General features: G+C 38.8%; 1 protein-coding gene across 1 annotated transcript in view; it reads left to right on the top strand.

Moving 5' to 3' along the window:
• The window catches only part of clip1a (CAP-GLY domain containing linker protein 1a), a 146,006-nt gene extending 138,113 nt beyond the window's left edge, over positions 1-7,893 (top strand). Inside the window, exons 26-28 of the mRNA XM_087999795.1 lie at positions 2,237-2,289; positions 6,232-6,359; positions 7,121-7,893. Coding sequence (XP_087855921.1) covers positions 2,237-2,289; positions 6,232-6,359; positions 7,121-7,349 — 410 coding nt within the window. The 3' untranslated portion in view covers positions 7,350-7,893. The remainder of the gene's footprint in view (positions 1-2,236; positions 2,290-6,231; positions 6,360-7,120) is intronic.
• Positions 7,894-14,782: the final 6,889 nt, after the last annotated feature.

Below are 14,782 nucleotides of genomic sequence, written 5' to 3'. Positions count from 1 at the left end.
CACACCCCTTTTGTACCATGATGGTAAGCTGGCAGTGCTGTGATTTTAACTGCAAATAGGCTTCCAATAGACAGCATTAGTTTATATCCCCTCATGATATGAGATGCTGACAATTTCGACCACAGAAAGTGACAATTGGTCTCTAGAAAATCCTCAGTTAGGCAAGTATGGGAATAGAACTTCTGGAGTGATTTGGGGTGGGAGCAGTGGAGACTGTGTGGCCAGGCCGACCTACATTTTTCTTCTGGGGCTGAGAGGAACATTTTCATCTTGGACACCCCCCTCCTAAAAAAAACTAGAGAATCCATAGAGCCTCCGACTATATAATCATTTTCAGTCTGATCCTAAACTTGGTTAGAAAGCTGTGGCAGTTTTCTCTCACAGGCTATTGAAAAATATCGTCAGTGTAAAGACCGTGTCTTTTTGTGTTTATGCTTTATAAAATTGTAGACTGAAATGAGAAAGAAATGTTGCAAAACCATTGTTTTGCAAGCATTGCTGCGTGATTTGAAAAGCAAATAACCTGACATTCATGGCAAGCATCATTTAAATGCATAGCAAACCAATTTATCTTCCCTTCAGTTGTTGATGTAAGCTGTGACTTTTGAATTGATAAGTCAGTGACATTTTATTAAGGAACCAGCTCTGCTGCTCTAAATTAGTGGGAGCATATGGATAAGGAAAATTGAGAGGAAGCCTGATCGGCAGGAATCAACACACAGACTACTGAAAGTTTTTGCATGTTCTTTTTCCCACCATCCATATTTCTTTTCTATCCAGGTTTAAATATAAAAGGGGATTAGTTTTAATGTATAAGGTTATATGGTGATGTTATATAACTATTAACCTGTAGCTAGAGTTTAACTTATAATGAATAGTAATTCTTGTGAAGTCCAAAAATTTGGGCCTTGCTTTCTATGAACTTGGGCCCGAAAAGCAGGTACCTTGGGGAATATTTTAAAGTCTTTGACTTTTGTGACAACTCTGGGGGTACAAGAGCTTGATTTCCAGCTCACTGCCCTGTGAGGTGTTATGTCAGGGCCTGATTATGTCATTAGCATGTACAAATTGAGGGCCTGCCAGCTTTGGATCAGCAATTTACCTGCTGTTCAGACCACCCATTAATACCCAAAATGGAAGGTGAGGAACACAAGGCATTTTAACTGCATACTGTTCATTCGTTGGATTTGTTTAAATTTCTCATCACATATTGTAAAATATATTGAATGACAAAAGGGTTCAAGTTGCCAAAGATCATGGCTTTCCTCACTTTAGTTGTACCTATGTCAGATGAGATGTAGGCAAATGCTTTATATGAAAACTGGTGGAAGTTGAGCTCTCATGACACTCTATTTCTCAGAAGCGTGAAGAAAAGAAAAAAATCACTTAGAATGCACCTTGTTTTGACTTCCAGCCCTTTCCAAAGTATTTTAGCACCCATCTAGAACTCGTGTACTCACTTAGACTGTTGAAAAATACAGTAGAAAATCTGCACCCCACAAATTTCAACAAACAATAATGAGTTTTGTTCTAATGATCGTCAGTGCAATGAGATTGTCCCTGCCCTCCTTTAAATATTTTGAGAGGATCATTTGCATTCACTTGAGAGGACAGACAAGATTTAACATCTGATCTGAAAGACAGCACCCTGACCATGCGGCACTACCTTTGTATATCACCAAAGTGCATCTAACTGTGAGTTCAAAGCATTAAAGGAGAGGTGATTCCACAGCCTTCTGACCTTGTATGTCGAAGTGGTGTGACTGAGCTACCACTGACTCCCCATCCCCAATTTCCCCCCAAACTTCTATGGTCATCAGGTCCCAGAGCTCCTGGTTCAGAGGCAGGGATACAAGATACAACACCACAAGCCCTCTCCTCCGTGGCTGATGCCCAATGGAATAAAAAAAAGAGTAACCATAAAATTCCTCAAGCATATAAAGTAGTATGAAAACTAGCAAAGATTGCACGGACCTGACTGGCTGTAGGATTGTACTGTAACCTCCTTTCGGTTCAGTCAATCAATAAAAGTATGAAGTAATACCTAGTATCTGGTGATGAGATACAAATCATGATAATTGACTCCAAAATCTCAGCTAATGTTTTAGAAAAGAAATGTTGGCACAATTTCGTAAAAGTACGAAGAATGTATTCTTGTAATGTTCTTCTGAGCTTGTAAACTCTTTGTACTTTAATGCATAGTTAGGGTTTAAGCTATGTTGTTATTTATTTCAAGGTGAACCAGTCATTGAAAAACAAAGTGAAGGAAATGATTCAGCTGAGAGCCAGGTAAACTTGTCATTTTATCATTTGCTCAACATTGGATTGATATTGTCAAAATGAAGAAAGATACTCAAATGTACAAGAGACAGATGTGTATTGAAGCACTGGTGATAAACTGTAACCAAACATCATGGAAAATTTGTAATGAATAAGCTGAATTAAGTACAACAAATAGAGGATGGGTTATAATTTGTACTTATTATTTCTCTACAAGATTTTTAAATCAGCTCAACTGCATGCAATATTTGACAGAGAGCCAAATGTAGTCTTTAAGCTTCAGACTCAAAAGTCTTATTTTGTATATACATGAAAAGGTTAAGAAATTCTCCAAAGGCTACTTTCTGTTTTAAGTGCGTCCATATCTGAGAAGAGTTTACTGTAGTAATGGCTACTCATATTTTTCATCCAAGGAGTGGGAGAAGTTGATGGTTGCTTGAGAACAGACAAAGTTCTTTTCTTAAAATAATTGAAAACAAAATGAAAACATCGAGTCATACAACATGGAAACAGACCCTTCAGTCCAACTCATCCATGCAGATCAGTTAGCCCAAATTTAATGTCCCATTTGCTTGCATTCGGTCTATATCCGTCTAAATATTTTCTATTCATGTACCCGTCCAGGTGCCTTTCTAAATGTTGGAATTGTATCTGCCTCTACCACTTCCTCTAGAAGCTCGTTCTATACATGCACCACCCTCTGTTTGAAAACGTTGCCTCCTCAGGTCCTATTTAACCTGAAACCTATAGATTTGGACTCCCTACCCTCAAGAAAAAGATCTTGGGTATTCAATTCTATGTATATTTTTATGAAATTAATTAGACCAGACATTAGACTGGTGAAAATCATCCAAGAATAAGCAATCACATATAAATTGGACCTTCAGTTCTGTAGTCCCCAATATCCTGAGTCTGAAACAATCCGTTCTGTCTCCGTCATTAAGGTTTCTTTTGACCATTAGTCTTTGGAGAAGGAGAGAGAGTTCAGCATTGCTTACACACGTGCACAGGTATGCACTACTGGCAGATTTACCTTATAAGGAGAGACTGGACTAGCTGGGACCTTTCCTATCCTGGACTGTAGCAGGATGAGGGTGACCTTAGAATCATATAATCTCTAGAGTACGGAAGAAGGCCATTTAAGGTGAGAGGAGAAAGCTTTAAAAGGGATCTGAGGGGCAACTTTTTCACTGGGTGGTTTGTATATAGAATGAGCTGCCAGTGGAAGTGGTAGATGCAGGTATAGGTTACAACACCTAGAAGATATTTGGACAGGTACATGAATAGAAAAGATTTAGAAGGATCTGAGCCAAATGCAGGCAAATGGGATTAGTTTAGTTTGGGAACTTGATTGGCAAGAATGAGGTATTTATGCCCCACATGATTTTATAAACCTGTATAAGGTCAATCCTCAGCCTCCAATGCTCCAAGGAAAAAAGAACACCCAGTCTATTCAGCCTCTCCTTATAATCCAACCTTTCAGATCTGGCAACATTCTTGTAATTTTTTTCTGTACCCATTCTAGTTTAAAGTATCCTTCCTATTAGCAGGGAGACCAGAATTGTACATAGTATTCCAAAGTGATCTCACCAGTGTCTTTTGCAGCTGCAACATGACGTCCCAACTCCTGTACTCAATGCTCTGACCAATGAAAGCAGATATGCCTTCACCACTCTGTGTGCATGTGACATTACTTTCAAGGAAATATGAACGTGCACCCTCTAGGTCACCCTGTTCACGAATACTCCTCAGGGCCCTACCATTAACTTTGTAAGTCCTGCCCTGGTTTGCCTTACCAAAATGCATCACCTCACATACATCTAAATTAAACTCCTATCTGCCCTTCTGATTACGATCTCTGTACGTTCTCTCTCCATTATCCCACCAATTTGGTGCCGTTTACAAACTTACACATACCAACAGTTTTCAATGCGGCAAGTACCTTTCCCGATACTTTTTAAAAGCAATTATAACCAGGGATAGGGAATGCCATGGGATATTTTACATCCATGCAAATAGGCAACAGGGCTGGTCTCAGCTTAACATAATTTGGGAAGTGGCATCTTTAATGGTGTAGTACTGCACTGCCGTGTCAACCTCTTTCATTTTTGTGCTCAAGTTTAGGAATTGGACATGAACAATTATAAAACATTTTATTGCACAGAAAGCTAGTAGGTAACCTAACGGAATGTTAAGCCACTTTTCCAAAATCTGGATTATTCTGCTGTTTGTGATCATTACCTGGACCATAAGACCATAAGACATAGGAGTGGAAGTAAGGCCATTCGGCCCATCGAGTCCACTCCGCCATTCAATCATGGCTGATGCGCATTTCAGCTCCACTTACCAGCGTTCTCCCCGTAGCCCTTAATTCCTCAAGACAACAAGAATCTATCAATCTCGGCCTTGAAGACATTTAGCGTCCCGGCTTCCACTGCACTCCGTGGCAATGAATTCCACAGGCCCACCACTCTCTGGCTGAAGAAATGTCTCCGCATTTCTGTTCTGAAATGACCCCCTCTAATTCTAAGGCTGTGTCCACGGGTCCTAGTCTCCTCGTTTAACTGAAACAATTTCCTAGCATCCACCTTTTCCAAGCCATGTATTATTTTGTACGTCTCTATTAAGTCTCCCCTTAATCTTCTAAACTCCAACGAATACAATCCCAGTATCCTCAGCCGTTCCTGTTTGGAACAGCTGTTTGGAAAATATCACCTGCAAATGAAGAGTTTATTTGAAAATATTTTTACCTTGTCAGGTTTATTAGATTGTCTTTCAATTTTTTTGTGAAAAAAATGCTAAAAAGCAATAAATTGCAATACTGTGTATGCTTATTCTGCTTATTTCCTATTTTTGCAAAAGCTTTTAGTTAAGTAATGTACTAACTCGTTTCTTCATTTCTTCCCCTCTTGACACTGCGGATGCTTCTCTCCAAACAGCAAATGGTTTGTTTTTGCTTGCCTTTCTTTTCTTATCTGTTTGTTCTACATTTGTATCAGTAAAAAAAAACCTAAGATCACCCTGTTACCTGAATCTTATCAACAGTAATTATTGTCAGGCTGGAGTTAATGTTGAAAGAAGGGGGAAAAGAATCAAATATTGAATATGTATATCTGATGATGTTTGTCCATTACTGGTATGAGCTCAAAATTGAAATATTTTTATTAGTTAAAAGTGCCCATAATATAGTAAAAATATTACATTTCGCACTTATTTCCTATTTGTTATATTTTCGTGAATGCACTTTCCCTTGATGCTGAATTAAGGCAAAATATCAAATAATGACAGAGTGAATCAGAAACAAGAAAGTTTGAAAACAGCCAAAAGAAAATTACTCCTAACCTATGAAAGCTAATCCCAAATAACCAATTGAGAGAAACCACCGATACAAATGATAGGGAAATGTGACAAGTCAATCACTCAATATTGAAAAATTGCAGAATATAAACAAACATCATTAATAATTCTACTAAGTAAATTGTCTTTTAATGCCTCCATTTTTGGGGGGTGGGAGAAATGGAGCCTTTCTCAAAGTCCTATATTAAATATGAATTAATCTACATTTTGCTGAGGGATTTTGAGTTGCATTCTCCAGGACAATCTGCAAGAATGTTACATTAAGGGGAAAACCAAAATTGATATTTTTCTATTCATCCATTACAGTTTTTGACTCTATACAAGTCAGCAAAACAGTTGTGTCCTGTGAATTTAGTGAGTCAAAAAGAGTGTGAAATCTCTCTTATTGTGGCTTGACTTACAAAGACCAAACATGCTCAGAATACATTGTGTGAGTGTCCAGAATATTCTCAATTAGCCTGGGCCTTTTTCTTTCCGAAAACTAATATTTGTATTCAATTTTCATTGAGATCAGTGTGCACTCCCTTTTAAGGATTTCAAAAGTAATGATGTGCTAAAGATAACTGATTATATTTTAATCATTTTGAATCCTAGATTGATTTCCTGAACTCTGTGATAGTGGATTTACAAAGGAAGAATGAAGAACTGAAGGCGAAGCTAGCACAAATTGCTGAAGCGTCCCTTAATGGCAATGATGCTACTGATGAAAACAATTTTGGCAGGTAAATTGAAATAATAAACGTAGTGAATTTTCTGAATGCAACATGAAATTCATAGTCTGCACTGAAAAATCTGAGAATTCTTCACGTCCTGAACCCTTGATATTTGTCACTGAGAGATTCAAGAGATGGGAAATTAGGGTGCAGGTGTGCAACTCTCAAACTATCCAATACCTGTCATGCTTTAAAGAAGTTGCTTGCTTCCCAAAAGTTCAATTTGTAGATTTAATTGTACTGTTGTGAGAGGTACTGTACAGAGGAATAAGTAGACCCCCTTCAGGATTTTGCTACCTCACCCATTACCATAAGATAGGGGGTGACTCCATCTTAGAATAAAATCATTACTGAACTAATCAGCTTAAACTCCATTTTCCTGCTTTATCCCCATGAACTTTGATCGCCCTCTGCAGTAAAGAATTCCACTGGTGTGCTGTCTTCTGAAAGGGAAAAGTCTTATCTTGTTCTACATGGGTGACCACTTACTCTGTCGTTATGCCCTCTGGTCTTAGACTCAACCACATGGGGAAACAATTTCTGCCGACCCCTAGTATCCCCTCCTGTTGAACAGATAGTTGTCAGTTTGTATGTAACACAAGAAAGTTGAGAGAGAAAGATATAATAAGTGTCAAGTCTTCTAAAACACAAGACTATCAGAGCCTTTCACACTTTCTTCAACCATTTAGTGTTGTGACCTTCAGGAAAGGACATAAAATGTAGCTTTCAGACTAAACACTAATGATATGCCATGCAATCTGCTTTTACAGCTTAAATGAGACACAAACAAAGAAAAAACCACCACCTCGTCTCTTCTGTGATATCTGCGATTGCTTTGACCTCCATGATACAGAGGATTGTCCCACACAAGCACAGATGCCTGAATTTCCACAACATACTACTTATCACGGCAATAGAAATGAAGAGCGGCCCTATTGTGACATCTGTGAAGTTTTTGGGCACTGGACAAACAACTGTAATGATGATGAAACCTTCTAATGCAATACCAGAGTACAGACATGGTCTGCATTTTTTGTGTAATTTTCTGCAGTTTTTTATGCTCTTTTCTGCTTAACCATTTTTCTCTTGTCATTACTGCACGTTCATATATATACATTTATTACAGTTTCAGTATCAACTAACTTGAAAAATTAACTTATACAGAACAATTATTGCATTTGGTTTAAAATTCAATGTATTAAAATCTTGTAGCATTTTAAACTATCTGCTTCTGAATGTCAGACTTTAGTCTATGTATAAAGAGAGTGTGGAAATTATATTATTTTACATATTATATGTAAAATATATGTGGGAAATTAGGCTTATAAACATGTACATACCTTGATTTATTTTGTCCCAACAGTAACTTACTCAGAAATCAGCATACGGATATGTTGAATATTTTTCTTTATTTCTAAGTTTGGGTTTTGAAATTAATGTATAGTATTACAATTGTTGCAGGGAGAAAGCATATGTAAAGACAGTGTTAATCAAACAGTGTGTCAAGTTTAATAAATTATTATCTTTGTTTTGGTTGCCTTCACTGATCTGTACATGATGTGGCGTGTTTAATTCATCTTGTCATTTTAATTCTGAAATGTTTTAGATTGTCTGATTATTGTTTCCTTCACCATTTTTAAGAACTTTATATTCCTGTAGCCAAACCAGTATCAGGATAAGCTATTCTGTAGTAATTGACTTCTAAGTGCTGTTCTGATGTTTGTTCTGGACAAGTCAGATCCCAGAATGAATTCTGACTTGATACTTCATTTTTAAAAAAATGTGACAGTCTTTCACTGAAACGTAAGCACACCAGACTGCAGATTTGGCTTTAGTAATAAATGTTTGTTGCCCAAAAGAAAAATGAAATAGAGCAGACAAAGTTAGCTGCATATAGTAACTTTCAAAAGAAGTCCTATCTACTTCTCAAAACCATTAATCAAAATCCAGAGAAGTGTTCCTTCCCTAGCAAATCTGTAGATGTATTTAACTGCTTCAGGTCGGTTCTGGTCGGATTAACTGCACAACATTTCTGCTTTGATACACTTAGCTGAGATCTTAGATTTTCTCAGCTTTTGAATAAGCAATGCAAACTTCTAACCAAACATCCCTGGTCACAAACCAAAACACTTACACAGAATTAACTTATTCCCTTAACTGTTATGAACAAACTTCTTTTTCTGGGAGAAACTATTCTTGCATCTGACTTTGGTCAGGTCTTTTTTGAACTGAATTCAAGAACTTTGTTTTTAAGAAAAAGAACACATGCCCATCCTTGACTATAATAAACTAATGGCTTAAATGTTTTCTCTCCTGCCTTTTTAAACACATTTGCATAGACTAGCTTAAATCATTATTTTGAAAACCTGATCTCATTAATATTAAATCAATTCTCAAAAAAATTAAACCATTATGCTAAAATCCAAATTCTAAAAATGTGATCATATGTATAAAACTCACATCTTCCATCACAATGCACATTCCCATTCCCATCTCCTCTAATGACAAGTAAAATTGTTTAATATCCAAAGCAATTGTTTCAGCTAATATTTCTAAACAACTAAAGTAACAATTACATTAAAGATGCTATAGAAATATAACATCTCTGCTTCAAAAGAGTGTTATAACTCTATCACACTGAGTGACATTAGGCAGATGAATCAAGGAAGCTTTGTAAGTTTGTGGCTGACATCAAAATTGATGATGTGGTGGACAGTGAAGATTATCTAAGAGTACAAAGGAGATCTTGATCAGTTGGGCCAATGGACCAGGTGTAGTTTAAATTTATACAAACGCAAGGTGCTGCATTTTGGTAAGGCAACCAGCCTAAATCTGACACAGTTAATGGTAGGGCCCTGGGAGGTGTTATTGAACAAAGAGACCTAGGGTTGTGCTGCATAGTTCCTTCAAAGTGGCATCACCGGTAGACAGTTTGGTAAAGAAATGTTTGGCATACTTGCCTTCATTAGTCAGAGCGGAGAAAGTGAGGTCTGCAGATGCTGGAGATCAGAGATGGAAATGTGTTGCTGGAAAAGCGCAGCAGGTCAGGCAGCATCTAGGGAACAGGAGAATCGACGTTTCGGGCATTAGCCCTTCTTCAGGAATGAGGAAAGTTGGTCCAGCAGGCTAAGATAAAAGATAGGGAGGAGGAACTTGGGGGAGGGGCGTCGGAAATGTGATAGGTGGAAAGAGGTCAAGGTGAGGGTGATAGGTCAGACTGGGGTGGGGGCGGAGAGGTCGGGAAGAAGATTGCAGGTTAGGAAGGCGGTGCTGAATTTGATGGATAGTGAATTAGTGAATGTCCTTTAGGGAAGGAAACTGTCATCGTTACCTGGTCTGCTATTTATTCCAGACCCACAGCAATATGGTTGACTCTTAACTGGCCTCTGGGTGACAATTAGGGATGGGCAATAAATGTTGGCCTCGTATGTGACACCTTCATCCTGTAAATCAATTTTTTAAAATGTACGAGGCCATAATTAGGTGCAAATATGATTATGAGCTATAGGGGGGGGTTACACAGATGAATGGGCAAGACGGTGGACAGATTGAGAGGAAAATAAATCATTTCTTTGAGATTTATTATGAATCAACAGAGTGTGGACACTGCTGGGTTCTGCCATTAATATCCCTGTATATGTTGTATCTCATAGGCAAGTCAGTTCTCAGAGTTCGGTTATTGGGGCATGCAGGGAGTGATGAACATTCGAGATACCATGAAGATTGATATCTTCAAATTAGTTAAATTCATGGAAATCTCCTTGATCTGCCCTATTGCTTCACCTCTTCTAGCAACTCCGTTCTTGATCATGCTCATCACCATTATGGAGAAAACTCTGGAGGCAAGGAAGACACTTCTAAGTGGGAGCTTCATTGTCAACCAGAAAAACAATGACTCCTTGGAACACTTACTGATCGAGTTGAGTGAGGAGCTTCCATATTTAACCCTATCTCAAGTGTTGAGGACACAAACATAGAAGTTATAATATGGAAACAGGTCATTTTGTTGATTTTTTTTTATCATGCAGGCAAGTAAATAATCTGGTCATAATGTCTTGTTCCCATCATTCATTTTTATTTTGTATCCAGCTATACATCTAATCTTGACTATGGGCATTTCACCAGATATTAAGTAAATTCCTACTCTCAATGCTTTGTGACTAAATTTATTTTGTTCTTCTAAGTCTCTTACACTTATCCTTATACCTATGGACCCTAATTTTAGAAAAATCATTCACTCTAAGTAGCCTGCATTTATTCTACAACACCCCAGGTTGAAGTCAGTGAGAGGGAGAATGCCTATGATCCAAACAATTGACATGCAGCAGTTAAATGATGAAAGCAGCATTCTTTCAACCAAAACTCTATCTCTATCTCTAAGTTCTGCTTAGCAAGCTGCAATGAATGGGACTATGTTGTGTCCTATGGGTAAGTCAGCCACTCACCAAGGCTGAGGAACCTAAATTGAGTTGAGGGTCTTTTGTAGGGGACTGTCAACCTATCCTGGGTGAGGGAGTGAGGATGGATGTAGAAAGTCAAGATTCAGGTGGATGAAATTAGGAGATATCCTTGGTGAGGTTGTCCGATGGGCCCACTGAACCTGCACATGTGGTCTTCCCTTGGCTAGAGTCATTTGGCTTCCTGCATACGTGAATTTACCCTTCTGAAGGTAAAATACTAGATGCAAGGAAAATGTGAGGGCTGCAGATGCTGGAGGTCAAAGTCTAAAAGTGTGGCACTGGAAAAGCACAGCAGATCAGGTAGCAACCGAAGGGCAGGAGAATCGATGTTTTGGGCTTAAGCCCTTCATCAGCAATGTCCAAAATGTCGATTCTCCTGCTCCTCGGATGGTGCCTGACCTGCTGTGCCTTTCCAGTGTGACACTTTTCAAACCAACATACTAAAGCAACAGGAGTGGCATTCAAACCTGCCAATGGGGTTATGTAAACACCAATCTACAGTGAATTCTTTAAAGTGTCAATAACCCTTCCTATAGTGTGGAACTTTATGGAACACTACTACCTACATAAATGTAGGTTTCAACAGGATGGAGTAACCCATGTGATCCTATTTTCATTTGTAAGTACCACATTTTTAGTTACTTTAGTTTTGCACTTTTAAAAAGTACTATTCTAAACTACAAAGACTGTGTGAAGCAATGGCTGTGGTTTTAAAAGTTATGTTTACTGGAGCACACTGAATTGTTTACAATATTGTTTTCCCCTCTTCCCCTGAAATGGAGAAAGCAGGCACCACAGAGTGGATGGGTTCTGAACCAGGGCAACAACTGCTTGACAATGTTTTGATTGGCTGGTAATGAGGTGACCATGGCTTATGTGGGGACAGAGCAGCAGAAAATCCTCTGGCCTGCAAAGAGATGTGAAAAAAATCTCTCTCTCTCGTTCTGGAAGCACTAGAAAATCTTCAGTAACAGTTTGCTGCCTCCCTATGCAAATCTTCTGTTGAAGGTGGAATAAAACACCATTAAAAAGTGAAAGAATAGATATACAGCCAGCAAATGGAAAATGGCATCCGTGTGAAAACAAGTGTTTTATCAGCAAAAATGTAAAAGGATTTGGAAGAAACAACTCAACTTCTGTGATCTAGACATCTGCTATTGAACTGTGTTTCCCTGACATTTTTCTTTTCCCAGCCTTAAAATCCATGTCTACTGTCTTTATATGTATGTTTGTTTGTGAAAGGGATGGCGAATGTAAAAGGGCTAGAGTTTACACTAAAATGTTATAAGTTAGCAATTCATCATTTCTAATTGCCATTGTTTAAAGCCTATTTGTTAATAATAAAGATTTCTTTTGTTAGTTACATAAACGAAGTGAGGCTTTCTTTTAACCTTTGTTCATCAGTTGAGTAATTTAGGGACTTTGAATTGTTTAAATGAATTTTTTCATATTTGTAATGAGTCCAGGAATAGTGGGACTTGATTTCCAGCAGGAAGAATCCAATCCCTCTCATCCAAGAGCATTACGTGGAAGCTAGGTTATCTCATAATAATTTTAGACACTGATGCAGAGGAAGTCACTGTGCAACTAAGTGAGATTGATTTTTTTTCTGTTTCAATTGAAGATTTGAGTACAAATTTTGAGTGCTATTATACCATGAAGCCGCTGAATATGACACAATGTTGGTATTCAAGCAGGAGGCAGGAAGAATGCAGCAAGCCAGGCAGCATCAGAAGGTGGAGAAGTCAATGTTTTGGGTGTAACCTTTCTTCAGAACTGGGGTGGGTGTAAGGGGAACACCAGATAAATCAGAAGGGCTAATTGATGAGGTAGTAATAGGTGAACACAGGTAGAGAGTATAATCCAGTTGGTAGCTGGAAGGAAGGGGGAGGGGCTGAAAAGGGAGGTTATTTGAAATTGGACAACTCAATGTTGAGTCAACTTTGGTTTTTGTGCTAAAGATAGATTAGATTCCCTACAGTGAGGAAACAGGCCCTTCAGCCCAACAAGTCCACACCGACCCTCCGAAGAGTAACCCACCCAGACCCATTTCCCTACTCCCTACTAATGCACCTATCACTCTGGGCAATTTAGCATAGCCAATTTACCTAACCTGCACATCTTTGAACTGTGGGAGGAAACTGGAGCACCAGGAGGAAATCCACGCAGACATGGGGAGAATGTGCAAACTCCACACAGTCACCCGAGGCTGGAATCGACCTGGATCCTTGGCGCTGCGAGGTAGCCGTTCTAACCACTGAGCCACTGTGCCGCCCCAAAGACGTATACCAAAACTTTCAGACAAATCATTCCATTATGGCTATGTCATTGGAATTTATCCAGAAATGTTGTCTAGGCATGCCCTTTGTACAAACAAAGGTCAAATCTGACTAGCTACTACTTTATCCATTTACTTTTAATCAAAAGTGATGGACAGTATCTTCAGTGGTGTCATCAGGTAATGCCAACCCACTAATAGCCTTCTCATCAACACTCAGTTTTGGTTTCCAATACCAATAGATTGAAGGCATTTTATATTCTGCCTTTCATGGACTCAAGATACTTTAAGATGCTTGATAGACAAAACAGTATTTTTGAAGCACAGTCACAGTTGTACCATAGGAGATGTAGCTGTCGATCTGTGAACAGAAAAATCAAAAAGAACAAAAGCTAACGAGCAGGCGACCTGTTGATATGGGTGAGTTATATTCTTCCTTTTCTTCAAATAATATGTTGAAAGCTTCTACATCCACTTGAGAAGGCAGTTAGTGCCCTTTGTTTAACGTATCTGGATGCCACATACAATTTTGCAGTACGAATTCAATAATGCACTGAAATATCAGTCTACATTTTGTGTTTTAAGTTTCTGGAGTGGAACCTGAACCCACAGAATGCTAACCCAGTTATAAGAATCCCACCACTGAATCACAAACATCCAAGATAGAAGCTTACAGCTTTTAGGAACATGCACACCCGTTTCTAATATTACTGTAAGGAGCTGGCCTTAGATTAATGATTTCATTTGTTTGTGTGGACTTGTTTGGCCCAACAAGTCCACACCGACCCTCCTGAGAGTAATCCACCCAGACCCATTCTCCTACATTTACCCCCGACTAACACACTATGGGCAATTTAGCATGGCCTGCACATCTTTGGATTGTGGGAGGAAACCAGAGCACTCAGAAGAAATCCACGCAGACACAGGGTGATTGTGCAAACTCCACACACAGTCGCCCGAGGCTGGAGTCAAACCCGGGTTCCCGGTGCTGTGAGGCAGCAATGCTAACCACTGAACCACCATGCTGCCCTTTTAAAGCAATATAACAATTTTCATTTAAACATAAGTTTACATTTCTATGCTGTATCAACAGAAAATGAAAATTGGGAAGATTCACAACTTTGTGAGAGAGTGGACCCAGCAAATGACAACAGGAGCCTTGGTCTCACTCGGGGGGTAGAGGTGGATCTTGGGTCAATAGACATTTAAAGTTTGTGTCTGGGTTTTGGTGAGAAGTATTACCACTCCTCCTGACTTACAATAATGCTGTTTAATTATTTACCTACCTAGTTTTATTTAGCACATAGCACACTTGTCAGAAAAAAGTAAACTGAAAGCTGTCACTGCTCTGCCACTCAGCCCTCCAAGTGTAATTGCAGATTGAGTTCTGATGGCATCAAATTTCGTCTTGTGCTCCTGTGAAAGACGTAGGGCTGTCTTATTAAATTTACTGCTTTTTCACTGCTGCTTTGTACGAGTGTCACTTATCTACTCGAAAGAAGGCAAGCAGGAAGGCAGGAAGATCCAAGGGAGGTGACTGCCTTGATTCTAATTGCCGTCTGCTGGGTCTTCACTGGACAGGGGGACTTCGGTTTGTTTGTGTTATTTAAATTCCCTGTGTATAATCAAAACATAAAACTTGGATTTGTTTGGTGATAGTGGTACTGACGCTTACAGCAATTTACTTTTAAGCT

This window comes from Chiloscyllium plagiosum, unplaced genomic scaffold (genome assembly GCF_037043375.1).
Source record: "Chiloscyllium plagiosum isolate Xiang-an unplaced genomic scaffold, Cpla_swu_hap1 HiC_scaffold_24, whole genome shotgun sequence".
NCBI classification, from domain to species: Eukaryota; Metazoa; Chordata; class Chondrichthyes; order Orectolobiformes; family Hemiscylliidae; genus Chiloscyllium; species Chiloscyllium plagiosum.
Note: the sequence above shows the minus strand (reverse complement) of the source record. Positions and strands in the feature narration are given on the sequence as shown.